Raw genomic sequence first — 21,582 nt, 5'->3', positions numbered from 1 at the left:
CAGTAGGCACTCACCATATGGTTTCACAAGACATCTGGTTAAGCGGACAGTTGCACAAAATGTCCTGACAGTAGTAATTGAAGCGTTTAAAATAAATCTCTAAGAATACATTTCATAATATATTTAAACGCATGCACATACACACACAGTGGCGTTACCAGGTATCAGTATTCTGTACATTGTTGAACTTGGCACATCCTTCTTCAGGGGACGATCAGAGTGTTGCTGTCTTTTGATCTGTGATGTTTGCGCAGTACATATTACTTGACAGCTTTGGCTCAGCTGCGAGCCTCCCACCTGTGGGTGTTTGTGTGCTCAGAGGAATTTTACGGTACTGTGGAAAGAATCCTGAACTGTATCGCCTCAAATTTGGAAGCTCTGTTTTAATCCATCTTTGTGGCAGTCAGATGAGGTGCTGTCAGCTTATTTAGGACCTCTTGTCCTCCTCCTCTTCTTTTTCCACTGACATCATCTCTCCACCTTCCCCGCTACCTCTCTGTCCCCCTTCTCCTCTCCTCTCCTCTCCAATCCCAGACCAGAGAGAAAAGGAGCGAGAGACCCGTCTGCAGGAGCTCCGGCAGCAGAGAGAGGAACGTTCACAGAAAGGTCGCCCAGGGGTCGGAGCGGGAGAGGTGGTGATGAAGAAGGTGGAGAAGGCGGCGGATGGCTCCACCCTCAGCCAAGTCACCAAGACAAACCGCTTCACACAGTCTGGTAGTTAATTTTCTCCTTTATTCTCTTATTTTTTTTCTTTCTTCTTCTCTTGTCTTCTCTTGTCTTCTCTTCTTTCCTGTTCTTCTGTTCTATTTTTTTGGAATATTTCTTAAACTTTCTTAAACTTTCTTTACAATCTGTATTTAACCACACAAGTCCACATGAAACCAATTCTTATTCACAGTCCCCAGACACAAAAATTCATCTTAGGGGCGAAAAAGGGAAAAACAAGTTGGCAAATTGTGACAATAAAAAGTAAACCATAAAAGGGGATGAAAATTAAATGATAAGAACACTTGACATGAAACTGACCCTGTGCTGTGTCATGTAAATAAGCTGATGAGTGTTTGTGTGTGTGTTCAGATGACGGTAACAGATCAACGCGCAGCACCATCGTCGAGGCCAATTATGTGCAGAAAACGGACAGTAAGTCACTTTATTTAACACTTTTACATCATTGTATAGTCATTGCAGTCTTATCACTAGTATCAGTCATAAATCTGTGTGTCTGTTTATAAAAACATGTTTCTCTCTGCATTTCAGGAGGGACGGTCCAGTCAAAATCATACAGCTTCACCTCTTCCACTTCTTCCTCCTCCTCTAACACAAGCAAAAAAGTGGGCAGGTGGGTTGTGAAGCCTCAACACAGTATTTACACAAATTTCAAAGTCTGTACACCTTCACAAATTAACTTTGCTGTACGTGTCGCTGCTCCAGTGTGTTTGATCGTGAGGACGACTCGTCGTCTCGCGGCGGCGGCTTGGCTGCTGTGGAGCGTAGGCAGGCGGAGAGGCGCAAGGAGCTGATGAGGGCTCAGACTTTGCCAAAGACCTCTGCAATGCAGGCCCGCAAAGCCATGATAGAAAAGCTGGAGAAGGAGGGAGGCGGGTAAGGATAAACAGAGACGTAATACCACCAAACAAAGAAAAGGAGTAAATCAAAGCGTGTAAATATTAACAAACACCAAACACTTTTCTATAGCCCTGGAAATCAGGCGGTCGCCAAGGTAAACAAGGTTCAGCGTTCCACCAGTTTCGGTGTGCCCAACGCAAACTCCATCAAGCAGATGCTGCTCGACTGGTGCCGTGCCAAGACCCGCTCATATGAGGTAAGCCAAGCGGCCACAGAAACCCACTGCTTGTGTAGTGCCAAAAAAGCCGTAGCTGAGCCTGATGATTAAGGGGAGATAGGCAGAGATAATATTTTTCTACCTTGTGGAATGTTTCCATGATGTATCTATCACTGCTTTTATATCTATTCTGTGTTTACTCTCCATCAGCATGTGGATATTCAGAATTTTTCATCCAGTTGGAGCAATGGCATGGCATTCTGTGCGTTGGTGCACAATTTCTTTCCTGAATCCTTCGACTACGACTCGCTGAGCCCCAACAACCGCCGGCAAAACTTTGAGGTGGCCTTCAGCACTGCAGAGTGAGTATAAACACAAAACCTGTTTTTCCCCAGTAACGTGCGCTAACCACATCCGTTCTGTTGTTGTTGAGTTTTGACTGCAAGTGAGACCACCAGACGTCTTACTTGCACTCATGGAGAAACCACATCAACTGCAGTGAAACTTTTGTTTTTGTTACGCTTGACAGAGAAAATGTGAAGAATATGTGGAGAAACCAGCGGACGAATATCCTGACAGCCTCTGCAGGGTTAGCGTTCCTCTCAGGCTTAAAGATATAGACATTATCTTCCAACTAAGGCAGAGTAAACAATGAATATCCAAGCCGGTGCTGCTCCTCGCCCCAAACCAATACATTTCCCTCTGTTTGCGTTTCACAGATTTTTCCTTCCCTCTCTCATCCCTCTCAATACATTAGTTATCTATAGTAACATCTACATGAGCCTGAAGTACAGAGACGGACCCAAAAACATGTCAAAGTCACGTGGCTCCTTGACTGATGTCCGAATGTTAACTTTCCCTGTCTCTCCCAGGTGTATCGAACCCCCCCTCAAGGCTGAGCGAGCCCCATAACTGCTACTACTCTAATTACTCCACCTCTAAACCTCCACTCTCCATCTGTCCTCTACTATGAGTAACTGCTGTGATACCCTCCATGTCGTCACTGCTCTAAACCAGAGACCCGTGAGCAAACCCAACCCAAACAACCACCAGGTTAAAAAGTGGACGAGCTTCTCAGCTGCGCCTCCGATTATTTCCCCCCCTCCTTTTTTTTTACTTCTAATCTCTCCTCTCTCCCTTTTTTCTCTCTCTTTCTCGTCTCTCTCGCATCACACCGTTTTCACTTGTGATGCCCTCCACCCACCTGTGTGTGTGTGTGTGTGCGTGTTCACATTCTCCTAGTAGGGTAATGTCCATGCTGATGTTGATATTAATCATTTATGTCCTCAACACCGGACTGTCACTCAACCACAGCCCCCCATCTTTCCACGTTTGTGTTGCACTATCACTCACTTCCCTGGGCACTCCCGACCCTCCCGGCTGTGTGTCTGGCAGTTTTATCTTGAATCCCAACACGCACACATACCTTCCTGTTCACCAGTGTGCTTTCAGAGTCACCATGTGATTGTATCTTTGTGTATTTGAGGAATCCTTGTTGTTTTTTTCATCATGTCTTGTATTTCTTAGAGTTTGTAGTCGTATTGAAATGCTCCAAAGTCTCTTGTCTTAGTGCACCGAAAAAAACAACAAACAAACAAAAAGGCTAAATGAGCATCATCTGACGCTCATTTGACGTTTTGTTATGTATGTGTGTATGCCACATACTGTACGTATCATGATGTTCATGAAGCATGTCGACTCATGGATGTATTTGTGAACACAGAGAATGTAATGATGTTGTTTATTTTTGTGTCTTTTCTCTCTCCCTCTGTCTCTTCACCCTGATTCTTTTTCATTTGGCTGCTCACTGCTTTATCTGTTTTTTTTTCCTTCCCTTCCTCCTTCCTTCCTTTTTTTTTCCCACACTCTGACCACTATCTCTGTGCTGTTGTTTCTCTCTTCTTCTTATCTATATCTTCACCCTGGTCCTCTACTTTATTTCTGTCCATTTGGGTCTACCTTCCTCCCCCACCTCTCTCTCCTCCTGCTCCCTCTGCCGGGTGCAGGAAACTAGTGGACTGTCCCCAGCTGTTGGATGTGGACGACATGGTGAAGATGCGTGAGCCGGATTGGAAGTGTGTGTACACGTACCTGCAGGAGTTCTACAGGGGTCTGGTGACGAAGGGCCTGGTTAAAACCAAAAACTCCTCCTAAAGTCGCACCCCACCTAAAACTGAACCCATGGTGAGAGAGGGGAAAGCCTGCGAAGGAACCTCAATTTGGTTCTGGTAGACTTAATGGGATGGAGGGTGTGTGTGTGTTTGTGTGTGAGAGAGAGAGAGAGAGAGAGAGAGAATGTGTGTAACTGCATGTTTTAAGCAGCTGATAGGATTTATATCAAACATGATGTTTTTGGAAAATTCTGTTGCTTTTGGATGTTCATGTTAATTTGGAGCTACTGAGGTCTGAAGAACCAAACATGGTATGCGTATGTGTGTGTGCGTGTGTGTGTGTGTGTGCGTGTGTGTGTGCATTTCTGCATAGCCAAACTATGGCCTAGGCAGAGAGCCAGGTTCATCTGCAGCTCAACACTTTAAAAGGAACTACTGTATCACAGTGTTTCAAACAGAGGAGTCAAGAAACAAAGCAGAGAACAGAGGCTGGGTGTTGTCCATTGACTTTTTATCAAATGTGAGTTTACAGGTGTTTATGCATTAGGCTCTTAAAGGCTTTTAAAGGTACTGTTAACAGTAAAAGTGCAGAATGACGAATGTCTACAGTCCCTAAAATAACAAATTAGATTTTATGTTTTTGACATTTATTTTCGCATGCAACAGTGTTACCCCGGTGCTCTTCCTGTCACTCTACCTTGTGTGTGATGTCTGTGAGGGTTTACAATACGTGCATATAATGCCACCCAGTGGTCACTCTCTGCATCCCTCACATGTGAGGTCTTTCTCCCTAAAACTGTTTATTTAAATACATACCATTAGTCATGTTTATTTATGGAGAGCTTTTAAAGGGGTTTCCACAGAATGGTTTAAGGAAAAGATAGTAGAGAAAAGTAGAGAATAACTCCAACAACAGAGAAAGCGTTGCTTAACAACCACGAATAAGCACATGATAAATGAATAAATATAAATAATCATGAGTGAGCAATGATATGAACAGTTGGGAATCCGTGGAGAAGAGTATTCTCCTCCTTCCTCCATCTCTGGCCCTCGCCCATCCTCTCCGTTCATCCTTCTCTGTCTCATACAGACTGTCTCTTGTATGCCTGTTCCTCAGGACCTATGCCAACTGCATGCCTTTGCTGGAAGTGGAGGACATGATGATCATGGGTAATAAACCCGACTCCAAATGTGTCTTCACCTACGTACAGTCTCTGGTCAACCACCTGCGCAGATACGAGATGTCCATGGGTCGGCCCTGTGACCTCTGACCTGTGCTCAGTGAGCATTCATCTTTGACGTGGCGTTCACAACGGGGGTTGTAACCAGGCACCCCTACCCCTCCCCCACCCCTCCGTCCCCGGCTACATCTTCATCTGATGACCGACTCTACGCTGACGGGCTGGGTCACAGAGTTGCACATCTCCGATGGACAAGCTGGGGATTGTGTGTGTGTTTGTGTGTGTCAGTTTGCTTATTATCTTTGTTGGCAGTGGTGATGTGTATTCATTTTTTCGCACATTTCCTAGTGAGAGGGCGCCAAAGTTTTTATAAAACTACATTTTTAAGCTTTGAAATTTTAGTACATTGTTTTTTTGTACTCAATCTCCTCTTTGTACCCGTTAGTATTCAACATGCAGTAACTGTGTCACTATGCACACGTGCTGAGAGACACCTCAAGAGATAAAAGAGAAATATTATTTATAGTATTCCCCTTTTTAAATTATTTATACCTATATTTTCCTCCGCTCCATTTTTGTAACTATAGTAATTTGTAAGCATTGCTTTTGGTGATTCCAGTGAAGAAGAAAAATATATCCAACCATACGATGCATTATTTGGTTTCCACTTTGGTACTTTTTTCATTTTTTAACCAAACTCTGGTTGCTTTAAATATTTTAATTAAGTTATTATTCTCATGGTGATGTCATCAATTAGGATATTACTATTTAATACAATACAATTTCATTTTTCAAATGGATGCAACCTTCTCGTCGCAGTCCAGTGCTGAATAAGCTCACCTCTCTGAACTCTACAGTGCCACAGAGATGTTTCAGATGTTTTTTAATTTTTTCCCTCCTCCTGTATTACTGTATCATGATGTGATTCTAACAGCAAAATGCTTGCAGCAACTCGTTTTTCATTCAGGTAGAAAAAAAAAACAGGAATTGTGCTTACAGTCACTCTGTCATACCGCTGAATTGTATCTGAATTGTGTCTTTACAGCAGATGTACAAAAAAATTTCACAGCAATGCCGCCATCATCCTCCAGCATCACTGCCTCGCCCTGCCAAACACACTCACACACAGCTCTTTTAGAGGGCTCTTTATTTATGCTTGAGTAGATTTTTTTTTAAATATATATGATTTTTTTTTTTTTTAAATTTTGTTAGTGTGTAAATGACGCTTTTAAAGTTTTGTTTAAAGTAAGTCAATAAGCTCAAGCTACCGCAGTGTTTGTGAAACAAATTGTCACTTTTGGGTCACATTTCTGGGCTTGATGAAAGCCGGCTTTCAGCTCCATCAGCCACAAGTTTAAACATGAGCTATCATGACTGAGCATAATTGCCAATGTATATTTTACAACATGAAACAAAGGAAAATTTTTAATTGAAGATTTTTATTTTCGTTTGTACAATTAAGGTTCCTTTGAGAAGATGTCTAAAATTTGATTGGTTTTCAGATCTTCATGCTATATTTTGTAGATTTGCAGAAATTATTTGAGAAATATTCCACTGCTGCCAACTGAGAAAAAAAATACCTTCCACGAAGCAGTGAGTGCTGTACATAAGAGCTTGAACACATCATAATTTCATGTTTCTGTGCACCGCAGTTAATGTGAATTAACAATTAAACCAATTGGAGAAATGAATTGGTTTGTGGGGGATTATTGCTCTGAATCGTCTCATAAAACACTTAACGTTTTCATTTTCCACACCAGATTATTCTTATTGAGGGCCATAAAACAGGCTGGGTCCTATCCCAGCATGCAATGGACTGGTTGACAGACTATTACAGGGCGAAGACACAAACATGCTTATTCAACTATGTGGGCTTTCAGCCAAAACTGCATGTCTTTGCAGTGTAAAAGGAAACAGACATAAACATGATTCCATTCTTCAAGGACCAGGGCTGAGATTCATTTTTTTGAAATATTTTATTATTTTCTTCCTTGACAACCCCATCTTGAATCTTCTTGTGTGCATCAGCCCAACCCAGATGAACATGTAACATCAACCCCAGGCCAGTCATACGATTTTTAGCCTGAGGCTTCATTCAGTTTCACAGTGAGTAGGAAGCAATCAAGACACACAAGAGCTCAAGTGAGGCAGGAATACTTACGACAGCAGACACATGATGTCACAAATCAAACATACACACTTCCAGTCATAGAAAAGCACTCACAAACCAGCCTGTTGGGATATTAGCGCTGAAAAAAAGAACAAATAGCAAGAAAAATATGTGCAAATTCAGACTGTGGACCTTTGAAGGCCTTTTGCTGATGCTAAGATTTTGTCCTTCCCCAAGGGCTGATCCATGATCTGCTGGCCTGGCTGTGAAATTACAAGCATTTCTGCAATAACCAGCTGGTCATGGAGCAGCCTTGGAACATAGTGTTACTGTGAGATTCCTACTTTTCTCCACTCTGACAAGTTATAGGTCAGTGTGCTTGACTTCGGAGTCTGGATCAGAGGAGGTGTTCTCAGTGACAAGAGAGGAAGTAGAGGGCTTGTACTCTGGCTCATCTTTGAACGGGCTATCTTTGGCAGGAGAGAAGCGGAACTCCTCCGGCACCTCGTCCTCAGGTTGAGCCTTCTTGTAGAAGCCCAGTTTCCCCAGCAGCTCGTTGATCTCTGAGCGTGTCATGTCAGACAAGGCGATCCGCTGTTGAGGAAACACACGGGTTAAAGGATCATTCTCTTTACAGTCATTTTTACTGTTACATCGTTAACATATTTTTGAAAATAATAGGAGCCTATGAATTATGGAGGATGAGTATTGATGGTATGAGACAATGTCTGAATCCAAATGTCAACCCTCTGGACTTACGGACTTCAGTCATACGCACTGTGACGTATTCACTGTCATCACGTCAAGTTTTCGAGAGTCCTGGGCCCCAAGGGGATACAATGGCGCTCTGAGACAGAACTGAAGAACTCCAGTGTTCCCATGGAGATAAATTGAAATTCCTGACCCTGTGACTCTGTGTTTTTCTGCTGATTCACTCTCAACAAATCGGGTCAGAATGCTCAGTCAGATTTTCCCTTCACATGAACTGCTACACAGCTAATATTATATTCACAAGAAATCCTCAACTGAGGACCTTCACATTGTAAATGGACAAAAACCAACCTTTGCCCGTCTAGTTTAGAAGATTATAATAGACGAATTCACAGACAAAGTTATTAGGCCTATAGGCCTATTATTCTGTCTGTACATTATACCTCACATCAGTTAATTTATACAACAAAAGTTAAAGCAAATGTCATCAAAAGTAAACAGTTTACATAACCTATTATTATTAATATTGTGATCATTGTTGTTTTTTGATCATAATAATTAGTATTATTATTTTCTTTTACATTGTAACTTTATAGCCTATTGCTACAGGATTATGGGTAATTTTCCAAGCGAAGTCTGGTGAAGTCTGCACCCGAGTGGACTCTCTGGCAGTGGGCTTGATGAGATGTGGATTTGGACAGCTCTCAGCACTCAGAGACTTCCCGGGAACGCACCCGCAAAGTCCGTAAGTCTGCAAGTGTGGTGGAGTCTGAACATTTGGATTCAGCCTTAGGCTTTAATGATGAAAGGCAAAGTTAAAGTAGCAATACACAACATTCAGCTACTAGATGTTGCACTATAGCACCGACATCTCAGACCAAAACAAACGTGTCGTTTATGCAATAAAGTTGGAAAAAAAACAAAAGCCGACAACTCAGGAAACTCAGATCTGTTCAACTGGGCGGTGCTGATCAAATATGGATCAAGATTCTGTTACTGCACTGCCTATTTCTCACCTCAAATGCTTTCAGAAACAAATTTTAGTGTAATGTTTAGCTGTCATTTGAGAAAGTTTGTGAAGCGGATCCTGGAAACGGATGTGGAGGACACGGAGAGACTCACACACACTAACATGCACACATGGCTGGAGCAGCTACCAAAACAAACAACAGAGAGGCTCAGATAACAACACACACATAGAGGGAGGGTGACTTCACTCACTGCTCAGATCACCATTACTCCACTATATTCTTGCATAGCAAATAGTTGTTTGCTGACATCCAGTGAGGTTCAATGTCATTTACTGCACCTTTAAAACTCTGCTAATCAATATTTTTTGTAAACAATGATGTCGCTCATAGAGTATTGTCATCCAACCCTGCACCTCCTCTTTAGCTCTGTTAAACTCATTGTATGCTACCTGCCAAGCAACAAACAAAATACAAGGTTAGGAACAGCTATATTGAACAAAGTTGAGCACTTAGCTACTAAAGATCCAGATACTTTTCTCCAAAAACAGACCAAGAGGTGGTGGCCAGAAATACAACTCCAAATAAATGCAGATGTTTCTCTGTGTCTGCTCAATGTGTAAATATGCATTGTTTGCTAACACACTTGCTAACATGTAACAGTTTTATAAGGTCAAAGGTGGGTAAATGTCAACATATTCTGCCCTCTTGTGGCCAAAAACTGATTAGTGTAGCTTTAAATGACACAACAATTGTACTTTGATTAAACTCTTGGAATATGATAAAGCAACAATGATTTAAAAAGTTGTTTTAAAATTATGTTATATTACTAATATGTTATTAAATTATGATAATTTTCTCCAACAAAATTTTTTCCATCAAGTCATTTTATAGATGTTATAAAGATTTTTCACATAGATGCTATAATATATTCCAAAACAAGACCAGTGCAAAATAAACCCATCACAGATGGAGGACTTACATCCAGCTCTTCAAAGTAGTGGTTCAGGAGGACAAGCTCAGGGTCGGCTCCAGGAATGTGCTTCATCACCAGGTTATGGCTGAGGTGGAAGAGGTCAAGGATGGGCAGACAGAAAATGCTTGATTTTGTACAGTATGTAACTGTTAAACAAACATATTTAGGAACAGCGATGTACTGGAGTCAAAGGATACTAAAGAGGAATATCCTGGACTACGAAGGCTTTGACCTGCGGACAGAAGTGAGGATTAATGTTTTTTCACACAGGGCTGGTTTCAGTGACAGATTTGTCAGAGGATTATGTGAAATCCTAGATGTTAAATGTAAAATGTTTCCCAGTGAGCAAACACATTTAGGCAGGGATTAGGCTTCAGTCTGCCTCTGACAGTGGCTCACGGTGCACTCATGTCCGTTTTGTTCCTGTTGATAACATTACAGAGGGCAGCTTACCTCTCTGAGCCGATTCAGCTGTCATCCACCACATGTCTGGGAAGAGACAGAACATGACATTGAGGCAATGAAATGTTTCAGCCACTGAAATGTGTCTTTCTGCTTACACGCACACACACACACATCACAGGTTACCCTGTAGAGCAACTAATTTACTGCAGTTTCTGGGTTCGTCTCTTTGTTCAAAGACACAATGTTCTTGCACCCAATGTACAGAGCACAGATTGTGGTTGCAGGTTGCAGGAAGGATGTGTAACCCATTTTTGTAGTAATCTGAGCCTAAGGTATTGAGTAGCAGGTGTGGCTAACACAACAATAGCAACAGATAGCATGCTTTTGTTCAGTGATGCTGGCAGGGCGGTGAGTAGGTGACACCCTGGAGGAAAACTACTATGGTCTCTCACAAAAAGAAGAATAGAGTTTCAGAAACTTTGGTACAGGAATCCGACCTCCTGTTATGCAGCCTCTGTTTCTGTTCATTTTCAAATGATCAGCTAGTCACTGTATAGCAGATTTACATTTAATGAAATAGAAATGACATGTATGCTTTATTGGGTACCATATTGTAAACGCATGGAGGTTTACAGCGCTATTCATCCTGCTCACATAACGCATGCGCCCAACCTAATAAATAAAACGCATCCATTCACACATTTACCCAAGTCTGATTCAGAAAATGCACTAATACTATCCTCGTAAATATAATCCCGCCTACTTTAATATATGAAGCGGACTGTTATGAAGGCTTACTGTACCTCCACCCTCGCTTTCGCCAGCCCATCCAGTTTCTTCAGATCCACATTGTAGGCCGAGGCGCAGTGAAGAAAGCTGGCCAACACGATCAGCCACATTATTTCTCCCGATGCCCGATCACGGACCAGGACCTCCAGAACCAGTTTACCTGCGGACGTCTGAAGGTAACTGAGTTGAATGGAGGAGGAGGAGGAGGAGGAGGAGAGAGGAGATGTGCAGTTATGTCACGTCCGGATCTCTTGCCACGTCAAGTATTTCTCCCAGAGGAGAGAGGCGTGGAGAGGGCGCCCATTGGTTATCTGCGAGATTCCCATCAAGATACGGATAATCACATAACTTGATGTGTAATCTGTAGTTAATACTCTCAAAGGGAGAGAGATCATTTCATAAAACAAACTCATAAATATCGCCTTCTATTTCCTCCCTCTTTATTAGGTTTATATGCCGCTGCAGGCAGGGCTGTTTTATCTTTAGAAACAATAAGCTCAACCTTTTTTTATCGATCTATGTCCATTCTTGTACCATTTTACTCTACTGTTATTCAATTCAATTCAATTTTTATGTATATAGCGTCAAATAATTTAAACAGAAGGTATCTTATATGTCTCAAGGGGCTTATCCTGATATAATACATTTCTACATTAAATCAGTGGCTTTGAACCTTTTTGGCGTTTGACCTCTTGTAAAAATCAGTGTGTAGTTGTGTCTCTTGTATAAAATCAGTGTGTAGTTGTGTCTCTTGTATAAAATCAGTGTGTAGTTGTGGCTCCTTGTCACATTTCATATGTCAATGATTTGTTAGCATTTCCCCTCCTGCATGATTTAGTTTCAATAGCTGTTCACATGATTCATTATTTCACAAAAAGCTAAGATCAGAAAAAAATGTTTAAATTTTAGATACAGATTTGTGTATCAGAACTTGGTTTTGTCTTCTTTTCTCTCTTGTGAGTGATTGATCTTGTGGTCTCTTGGATGGGGCCTGACTCCAGCTTCAGAGCCACAACTATAAAGTAGCTCAGACCGGCTCCACCTGGACCCTCTTCAACAGTAAAATGCTGCTTACGCATTGATGCGTCAGTAACAATCTAATAATGTCACAAATCATCATTTATCAGTTACAGGGGACTTTTGGGGCCTTAATTCATTTGGAGGCCCCAAGCAGCTGCTTTAAAACACAGGAATTAAAAAACAAAACTTCAAAACTGTCACAGTCACTGAATTTTAATGACTGATTTACAGATATATGTAGGGAAGAAGAAATGTAGGGAGAGAGGGATAAGGGTGAGGGGAAGGGGAAGGAGAAGGGTGGGGGAAGGGTAAGGATGAGGGAAGGGTAAGGATGAGGGAAGGGTAAGGGTAAGGGTGGGGGAAGGGGAAGGATGAGGGTAGAGTGAGGGTGAGGGAAGGGTAAGTGTGAGGGTGAGAGTAGAGCGAGGGTGAGGGTGAGGATAGAGTGAGGGTGAGGGTGTGAAGGAGTAGGAGAGGGAGAGAGGTGGGTGAGGTGGGAGAGGGGTTTGGGGAAAGAGGGAGCTGTTGTTATTTGCTGCGACTCCAGCTCCAGAAGCTCTTCTGCTTCTTCTTCTCCTTTTTTATCAGGAGCTCCTGAAAAGAGAAAAACAGAATATTTTGAGTTCAGTTTCAAAGCTCTGAAATGATCTGAAATCAATTGTTAGAATTAAAAATATGAGCTGAGGCAGCAAACCTGAAGCTGGAGGTTGTCGTTGGTGAGGCGCTGGATCTGTTCTTTCATCTGCGCCTCCTCATGGATCCAAATCTCGTGTTTGGCCTGCAGCGTCTCCTCCAGTTGTTTTTTCTCTTTCCTCCACTGGTGTGACCTCCTCTCCCAAGTCTCGCACACTGTGGAGAGCTCCTCTCTACACTTACTGACTCTCTCAGAGAGCTCCTTGCGGAGGCTCTCTACTCTCTCTGAGAGCTCTCTCTGGTCTTTCTCCATTTTTTCAGTCAGCTGCTGTCTGAGTTTTTCCTCCAGTGAATCACAGGCCAGTTGACTTTCTTTCAAAGCTGACTGTGTTTCACTCAGCAGGGCTAAGGTGTCGATATGAGCCGTGGTACGTTCTCTTCTTTTTTTATTGGCCCTGCTGATTTCTCTCTCTTTTTCACTGAGGAGCTCTTCCAGCTGGCTGACTTTTTGCTGCCAGCTCTCTTTCTCAGCGTGGAGGCTCCGTTCAAGAGAGATGATTTGATCATCTCTCTGTCTGATGCCCCCTGCTGCCTTTTCCAGCACTTGGTGTAACTTCCTCCACCAGAGAGCATTGGCGGAGTCGTACTTTTCTTTCTCAGAAGAGAGCTGGCAGTGAAGAGACCAGATCTCTTGTTCTCTGTTCCTGTTCTTGTCCTTTTCATCCTGGAGGTCACTCTTCAATGCCGTGATTTCTTCCTCAGTGACAGAGAGCTTTTCCAGAAGTTGCTCTCTGTCACTTCTCCAGGTCTCCCTCTCCTTGAGGACCATGATTTTAGCAGCGGTCCTTAACTTTTGTTCCCTCTCCTTCATCTCACCCTCCATCAATTTCCTCATCTCCTCCATTCCTCTGTTGTAGTCCTGTGCAACACAAACACAGAAATACATGAAGATATTTTCATATCACTAATGGCTCTATTTTTCCTTACAGGAAAACAGTCATCTGTTAGTACTGAGAGGAAATAGATATCACATTTACATTTTATACTGGAACCCTTCAATAAATCCTTTATTTATTGTTTATGTATTCATATTAATCTGAAGTATTTATCCAGGCAGACATTCTCATGTATTCATGTGTTCATCTGACTGACTGTGAGAGATGAGTTTAAATTAAGATGATATTGTAAATGTGTATGAAATGTAATCTCATTACAAACTGCATCTGTGCTGATAAAAAGTGTATTTATCTAAGCTTTAGACACAATACAAAGCCATTAAAACATGCATAGTCTTGTGTAGTGGTGCAGTGTTACGTCCTGGTTTGAACATCTTACCCTGCTGGCTCTACTCTCTCGTCTTTCCATGGTGGCTGATGATCTTGAAAATGTTCTAAAACGTGAGATAGATGTAAAATCTTGTTGAGTGTCTGACAGATGACTTTCTCTGAAGACGAATGTGTGTCTGTTCAGCTGGTGAAGAGATTGTGTCTGTTCTGAGGAACTCACATATAGACTCTTTACATTCTAGAATGGATTTGTCATAAACGCTGACATCATAACAGGAAGACAAACATTCTTCTGTAGACTGACATCATGCAGTTGAAACAGCTCAATCAGTTTGAATGATCACACAAAATGTTTGACAGAATAACATAAATGATTGGAGCTCAGAGAAACCACACAGACAGTACTGATCTTTAGTTTTACTCACAGAAATCAAACACGCTTTTGTCTCGCAGTTTGTGGACACAGTCTCATGTACACATCACACAATACTGAAGTTTCCTTCATTGTTTTCACTAATAATGTTGTAATGTTTACTGTGACATCCAGATTGATAAAAGTGAAAATGTTTCTTATAACAATGATTTTCATTCAGTTTAAATATGAATTATTCTGAGGTCACACACACCTTGCAGTCTGCATTCGAAGTAGAATTTGCTGTACTTCTGCACAAATATGACCTAAAATGTGATCTGATTGTCATGCAAGTCCTAAAAATAAAGAGACGTTAATCAAACAAATGAGACAAAAATCTTACATTTCATTTATTTATTAGAAAAAGAAGAAAACCTTTATTTACTCAGGGGAAACCAATTGAGAGTAATGCTCTCATTTACAGTAGTGGCTTGTAAATACACAACCAAAACAAGTCATATAACAAAAAGTGTAAAAAATGTAAAACCAACAATCTTATACCAAACATAAATACAACACAAACACAAGAGAAATTATATAAGACAGTAATATAAAGTACATTACAGGGATAAAACAGACACATTGAGAAAAACAGGAGCATTCATCATATAAAACATCGTCCAACAGAATCTTAAAATGTTCTAAGGATAAAAATTTGTCTAATTTAAGGGGGTCCGGAAGCTTGTTCACCTATGAGGAGCATAGTAGGTGAATACAGTTTTCCCCAGGTCTGTATTCATATAAGGGATATCCAAGGTAATGCATTCTTGTGAACTAGTGTGGTATCCCATATTAAGTCTTAAAAGTGATGATAAATTAAATGGTACACGCAGAAAAATGGGGGTATCATTTCTGTACCTAAAGGTACATTTATCAGAAAAGTACCCTGTAAAGTACGGAAATGGTCCTTAAGGTGATAACTGTGCACCTTTGTTTTATTTTAAAGGTACAAAATCATTCCTGACAGAAAAGGATACATAATTGTACTTTTAACAAGCTTAACCCGGTTCAAACTGGTTCATCCCCGATTGTGTTACTAGACATGAAATGGCACGAGACAGTGAAAATGTTGGTTAGTTTTCCTGCTTTGTCAAGCTTGTCCACGGATGAACTTATTAAAAAAATAATTGAAGATGGAATATAAAATTAACCAAGAAGAGACAAGAAAATTCAGGGGTAAGTAACTGGACCTTAACGTTTCTTTTCATGCTATTGTTAGCTAGCTAGCTAACGTTAACAAGCCTAACTCAGGATACAACTTAACATTAGCTAGCTACATTTATGGCTTGTTGTTAGATAGGCTAATTAGCTATTTCAGAACGATTTGGTCTTTTAATCAAGTAACTTAAACTCTGTGACAGGATACTTTTTATTTCGGAATGATTTTGTTCATTTAATCAAGTTGCTAACTGCAATGTAGCAGAGTTGAAATGCTTCCACTTGCCATCACCATTATTCCCCAATTTAGTTTATTTTATTTTTTACAAAGTATTTTTACCGTTTCATTCAACATTCTTTGCAATTCCCCAGGGGGACTTGTTTTTCTGTAATTATTAATTTTATGCATTGACACTCCTTCATGGAGCCCATGCAGACTTGAGTAGTGCAACCCATTCCAGCCAGATAATCTGATATTTGTCAGTCCATTGCCATATGTGTTCATGTTAGTGTTTAACTATTATGATTGTTACTGTAAGAAACGTTAGTTTGGTTCAGACATAAAGTCTGTTGAGTTGCAGTACTGATATTTCCAGACTGTCAGTGAACATGTTGTCCATCATGGGAGCTACCTGTAACAGTGATCAGTGGGAGATAACCATGGACTGTATAAATATATATAATGTTGTTCTTTCTTCTTCCTGTGTTGATCGCGTGGCAGTTAGTTGATGTTACGAGAGGCTAGTGAGAGTGTAGTGTCATGTTCACGGCGGGTCTTTTTGTTATTTTGGCGTTGGCCACTGCCCACAGTAACCTGTGTTGTGCAAATTAAAGTTGCAGCGAAAACCGTCTAACGTCTTATTATCTGCTTATCAAGGGACGTTACAATAATTCATTCTCATGTTTTTAATCACTTTCACTTTTACACCTAATGCAAGACAATATGAGGCAGATATAGTACGCATTTAATCTTTTTGCATATACTCCAACTGTACACTAGGTCTCAAATTGTTCATGCAGTTCAGTGGATATTTTTTATCCAAAGCACTTTAGTGAACAATGAGTGCAGACTTTTGGCATGTAGCTATCTGTCTCTGTCCTTTTGCCAAAGGAAATGTGTGTTGGGGAGGAATCAACGTCTGTTGAGGTCCATGTAAACGTGCTACAAAGTGAGTATCAGAAGACACATCCAGACATCTCGACTGTCAAAGACCACATGGTGCAAAATTTTTCCTGGAGTTTTTGTGACATCATGGAAGGGATGCCCGTGGAGGATGTACTCAACAAATACCCATGTGCTTATGGAGGCCTACTGCAGTAAGTATGGTGAAAACACCTAAAATAAAATGAAATAAGTAAAAACATGAAGCTTTAAATTCAGACAAACTAATGTGGCAGCTACAATTATTAGATTTCATCTGAGACCAACATTTATCTTCCAAAGGAATTATATCATATATCAAAATTCTTAAAATTAATTTTTCAGTGGAAGTTTTTTCAGTGCCAATAATTGTTTCAGTGCCAATACAACCTTTTCCAATAAAAGTGTTCCTTTTTCAGTTCAGGTTTTGTTTTCAATGCCAAATTTTTATTTCCTATACCAAAATATAACTGCCACTGTTCTAGCCCCATAAATGTTACATTTCTAATGAGTCTGAACTCCACCGGTCGACTGTCAGGAAGATCGTGTACAAATGGAGGACATTCAACACCATTGTTACCCTCCCCAGGAGTGATCATACCAAGAACAAGGCGTGTAATAGTCCTGGAGGTCACAAAGGACCCCAGGGTAAAGTCTAGGGAACTAAAGGCCTCTCTTGCCGCAGCTAATGTCAGTGTGCAAGGAGAAAGCCACTATTGTCCAAAATAACATTGCTGCCTGTCTACAGTTTGCTCAAGACTGCATGGATAAGCCTGAAGGCAATTAGAAAAATGTTCTGTTGATGGATGAGGCCAAAATCGAAATTTTTGGCTTGAATGAGAAGAGCTATGTTTGGTGACGAGCAAACGCTGCATTCCTACATAAGAACCTTATCCCATCTGTGAAACATGCTGGTGGTATTATCATGGTTTGGGCTGCTTTGCTGCCTCTGGACCAGGACAGCTTGTAGTCATTGATGGAGCTATGAGTTCTGAGTTGTACCTTCAAATTCTACAGGAAAATGTCAAGGTATCTGTCCATGAACTGAAGCTCAACAGAAAGTGGGTCATGCAGCAAGACAACGACCCTAAACATACACGTCGTTCAACCAAAGAATGTTCATGCAAAGAAGGCCACCAACATCCCTGAGTTGAGACTGTTCTGTAAGGAGGAATGGGCTAAAATTCCTCCAAGCTGATGTGCAGAGCTAATAAACAGTTACCGGAAATGTTTAGTTTAACTTACTGCTGCAAAAAGGGGTCTGAAAGCAAGAGTTTGCATACTTTTGCCTCACACAAATATGTAAGATTGGATCATTTTCCTCAATAAATAAATGAATAAGTTCAATGTTTTTGTCTCATTTGTTTAATTGGGTTCCCTTTCTCTAGTTTTAGGAGTTGCATGAAAATCTGATTATGTTTTAAGTCATATTTATGCAGACATAGAGAAAATTCTTAAGGTCAAGCACCACTGTATTTTACACGAATAGCCTGCATAAAGATATTGCACTCACATCACTGATATTGTAATACAGATATTATACAATCGTTACTGCATAATCAAGCGACAAGTTCCTACATGTAGGTTAAAATTGGGTAAATTGATCCTGAGGGTAATGAGACACACAGGAAACACTGCATGAAGTAAATCACACTTGAATGTGGGATGAACAAGTTAAAGAGTTGATGATCAGATGTGATATTGGTCATGGTGAATGATTTTATCAATAATATAAGCACACATGCAGATCTCTTCAACATATTAGTGTGAAACATGGGCACCTGTCCTAAGCTGAGTTGAAGCACTTTTGTCAAAATGGTGGTCATGTTTTCTGTTATATAGGATGACATAATAGTGTATATGAGTGTATGTGTAACTTTCCAGCACATCTAGCAGTGCTTGATTTACCTCTGCATTTTGATCAACAATAATTTCCACAACTAGTAGCTTCAGGCACCCATCAGGTTCACCACATTCACTGCACAGCTTTATTCCAACAAGCTTTGGCCTTACTGGGCGACACATAGTTTGCTGTTATGTCCGTAAACAAAATATGAATACAGCCTTTAATCCCATTGCAAAAATTGATGGACACACATACACACACACACACACACACACACTGAGATACAGTTTTTGTCTTGTTAATTTTATAAAGGTGGCCGTAGGCCATATGTATTTAAGAGGTTGTGAAGACTGATGAGGTACCCTCGGGTGTTGCCACAGCAACATCTTATCCCATGCTTCGGCTCAGTGTAGAGGTGTTTTCAGGACTGACAGCTTCCTAGAGGGAAAGAAATAAACTGGTGTCAAAATATAGAAGTGTTAATACTTGTATAACTGTTGGCATGTCTTTAATTAGACATTGTTATGTGTAGCACATATATTAATATAAATAATCAGCTGTGAAACTTCCTTGAGGGAACAAAAGACACAAGAAAACCAGTGAAAAGGTGAATATAAACCAGAATTCATTACATCCAGCACATTCTGCCTTGCTGTCTGTATCCAGGCATCACTGCAGGACTTCTGTTTGGAGGTGAAGCTGCTGTGTTAATACATTTTGGAGACATCCTGAAGAATTTCCAGTCCAAATTTCCAATCTAGTCTGAATCAAACTTCATATAGTCACAGTGGACCAGGGACAGATTCTTAGGTTCGTGCACAATCCAAATTACTACCTAAACTGTGACAAAGAACTTTGTAGATCTCTGTAAGAAAAATAAGCTCTAATGCTCTCTAAAATCTGTACATACAGTTACTCCTGTAGCCTCAAAACGTGTAACACATTCATGCTTTTAGCTCTGACCCTGCCTAGTGTGAAATCTTAAATTAAAGACTCATTAACACCAGAGGTGATTCAAGGGTAAAAAAACCTCATGGGGCTCCTCTGAACATAATGGTGTAGCTGTAAAAGAGTGTTAATATGTAGCCAGCATTAAATAAAATAAATATGCATAGTAATACTAATTTCAGTAGCATATTAACTTTTTATGAGACATATGAATTCCTGAAATAAATCATTAAACTACTCTCTTACGTGTCACAAGACCAATTGTCCTTGTCATTGTTTGGACAGAAGGGGAAATATGTAGAAATTACCCTTTTTGTGAGATATTTTACTCTCTCCACCAATCAATTTTTCAAACTTTAAATGTATAACAATTTCCAGGAGAGTGCATACAATATCTAGTGCATCTTCTCTGTACTGTGAGAAGGATCCTTTCTCTGTTGCTTTATTGAGGTTTCTCACTTTTTCCTGTTAAAGGATATTTTGGGAAGTTTTCCTTGTCTGAATCGAAGGTCTAAGGTTAGAGGCTGTTGTGTGTTGCACAGATTGTAAAACTCTTTTAGGCCACAGATTAGTTCAATTTAAAATGCTCTACAGGTGACTGATTAACTAGAATTATAATCAGTAACACAATGGGAGACTAACACAAACAAAATAGTGAGACTCATGTTTCAGATGTAAATAAATGCCTTTAGTGAAGTTACAGTAAGATAAAATAGAACTTTATTCATCCCAAAGGAAATATTTTATGCCAAAGATGCTTAACACACATAGTGAAATGAATATATATATCTATCACCTACTAAATTAACATATAATAAAACTAAAAGTAGAAAAAATGTAATAAAGGTGGTTTATAGTACAGATTTGCATGTAATGTATTAACAAAAGTGCAGGTTGCTGGTTACAATGTTCCAAATTACAAGCAATGAACCCTTTTCACAGCAGACATTTTGACTTGTCAAAGCAGGAAAAGTGCACATGTAATTAACAAGACTAACGATGGCTCCAGTGCATTACTTGTCCTGGTAAGTGATGTCAGTGAGTGAGCATGTACAATATGCGCTGAAACTGACTCACCTAAATGTAGTGCAGCCATCATTAATGTCATTAATTCCTCCTGTGCTTTCCCTGCTTTGACAAATCAAAACGTCTGCCGTGAAAAGGGTCTATTAATCAACTTTACTGGAAGTTGCATAATTGTCACTATGTTACTTTGTATTATAATTGTACAGACAGATACAGTTCTGTGCAAACATTTTAGCCATGTTTAAATTCTTATCCACAAGGAGTCCTGCAACAGATGTTTTGGCCCCCATAGAGCCCTGATCTCAACATCATGGAGTCAGTCTGGGGTTACTTGAAGACACAGAAGCAACTGAGATGCCAAAATCCACAGAAGAACTGTGGCAACTTCTCCAAGATGCAGGAACAACTGACTCGCCGAGTACCTTGAAAAACCAAGGAGAATTGGTACTGTTTTAAAGGCAAAGTGTGGTCACACACACACACACACACACACACACACAGACGTAAGTGTATAAACTTTGTATGTTAATTGATAAATGAAAACTATTCTTTTTTTGAAAGCATCCTCACTTTACTGTTAATGCCTAAAACTTTTGCACACTACTGTCCATCTATGTTACTTTGCGAAAAAAATTACAAAAAGTTGCATCTTTGGTGTTAATTTTACAAATGTTTTAAATTACAAGCATAAACAAATGGAAAATGATTAAAGAAAACTGTATGAACAGTATAGTGGAATTGCACGGCAAGGGGAAAATGTAATTAAATGGGGTGGGAGTGTTTAGCATGCAGTATAAATTTCTGTAATGACAATATCAGCATGCATAACCTTGACCTTTGACCCAACATGTTGCTCTTGCTCTCATTTGTCCAAGCTGAGCAGTTAAGGGTGGCTGCAACAAATCTTATATCCAGCTAAAAATAATCTCAGGTGGATGTTTTTTTTTTTGGAGGGGGGGGGGCAAAATGTTATAAAAATACAAAGGACACTTACAAAGGCCAGAATTTTAGTTTAAAACATTTAAAAATTAACAAAAATTATCAACAGAATGGGAGAAAATAACAGTTTTGATGTTAT

At 40.2% G+C, this 21,582-nt stretch overlaps 3 protein-coding genes across 8 annotated transcripts in view; 1 reads left to right on the top strand and 2 right to left on the bottom strand.

Annotated features, from left to right (window-relative positions):
* Nucleotides 1-6,766, top strand: part of smtnb (smoothelin b) — a 48,088-nt gene extending 41,322 nt beyond the window's left edge. For 3 of the 6 annotated variants that reach the window (XM_067610690.1, XM_067610668.1, XM_067610682.1), the window contains 7 exons: nt 535-714; nt 1,078-1,140; nt 1,258-1,339; nt 1,432-1,602; nt 1,696-1,822; nt 1,994-2,145; nt 5,012-6,766. In XM_067610690.1, coding sequence (XP_067466791.1) covers nt 535-714; nt 1,078-1,140; nt 1,258-1,339; nt 1,432-1,602; nt 1,696-1,822; nt 1,994-2,145; nt 5,012-5,165 — 929 coding nt within the window. In that variant the 3' untranslated portion in view covers nt 5,166-6,766. Of the gene's footprint in view, nt 1-534; nt 715-1,077; nt 1,141-1,257; nt 1,340-1,431; nt 1,603-1,695; nt 1,823-1,993; nt 2,146-2,655; nt 2,837-3,789; nt 3,967-5,011 lie in introns of those variants that run through there. The other 3 variants (XM_067610699.1, XM_067610676.1, XR_010931407.1) reach the window with 2 other exon arrangements.
* selenom (selenoprotein M) lies at nt 6,512-11,285 on the bottom strand. The gene is made up of 5 exons (XM_067610736.1): nt 11,049-11,285; nt 10,294-10,329; nt 10,038-10,072; nt 9,847-9,925; nt 6,512-7,779 (listed from the first exon to the last, which is right to left on the bottom strand). Exons 1-5 carry the CDS (start codon nt 11,142-11,144, stop codon nt 7,549-7,551), a joined length of 477 nt encoding a protein of 158 aa, XP_067466837.1. The 5' UTR covers nt 11,145-11,285; the 3' UTR covers nt 6,512-7,548.
* A 984-nt stretch (nt 11,286-12,269) lies between these two features.
* LOC137172209 (golgin subfamily A member 6-like protein 6) lies at nt 12,270-14,503 on the bottom strand. The gene is made up of 3 exons (XM_067576510.1): nt 14,023-14,503; nt 12,749-13,606; nt 12,270-12,648 (listed from the first exon to the last, which is right to left on the bottom strand). The coding sequence occupies exons 1-3, from the start codon at nt 14,050-14,052 to the stop codon at nt 12,583-12,585; spliced, it is 954 nt and encodes a 317-aa protein (XP_067432611.1). The 5' UTR covers nt 14,053-14,503; the 3' UTR covers nt 12,270-12,582.
* Between the last annotated feature and the right edge of the window lie 7,079 nt (nt 14,504-21,582).

Source organism: Thunnus thynnus, chromosome 2, assembly GCF_963924715.1.
Source record: "Thunnus thynnus chromosome 2, fThuThy2.1, whole genome shotgun sequence".
Classification (NCBI taxonomy): Eukaryota; Metazoa; Chordata; class Actinopteri; order Scombriformes; family Scombridae; genus Thunnus; species Thunnus thynnus.
This window is presented reverse-complemented; position numbering and strand designations above follow the sequence as displayed.

What these genes read in the sequence shown, in the direction of transcription:
- LOC137172209 (XM_067576510.1), bottom strand. Translation starts at nt 14,052, where the DNA reads ATGGAAAGACGAGAGAGTAGAGCCAGCAGG. An exon ending in GAGAGAGTAGAGCCAGCAGG is followed by an intron (nt 13,607 to 14,022) that starts GTAAGATGTTCA and finishes TGTGTTGCACAG; the next exon opens with GACTACAACAGAGGAATGGA. An exon ending in ACGACAACCTCCAGCTTCAG is followed by an intron (nt 12,649 to 12,748) that starts GTTTGCTGCCTC and finishes TTCTCTTTTCAG; the next exon opens with GAGCTCCTGATAAAAAAGGA.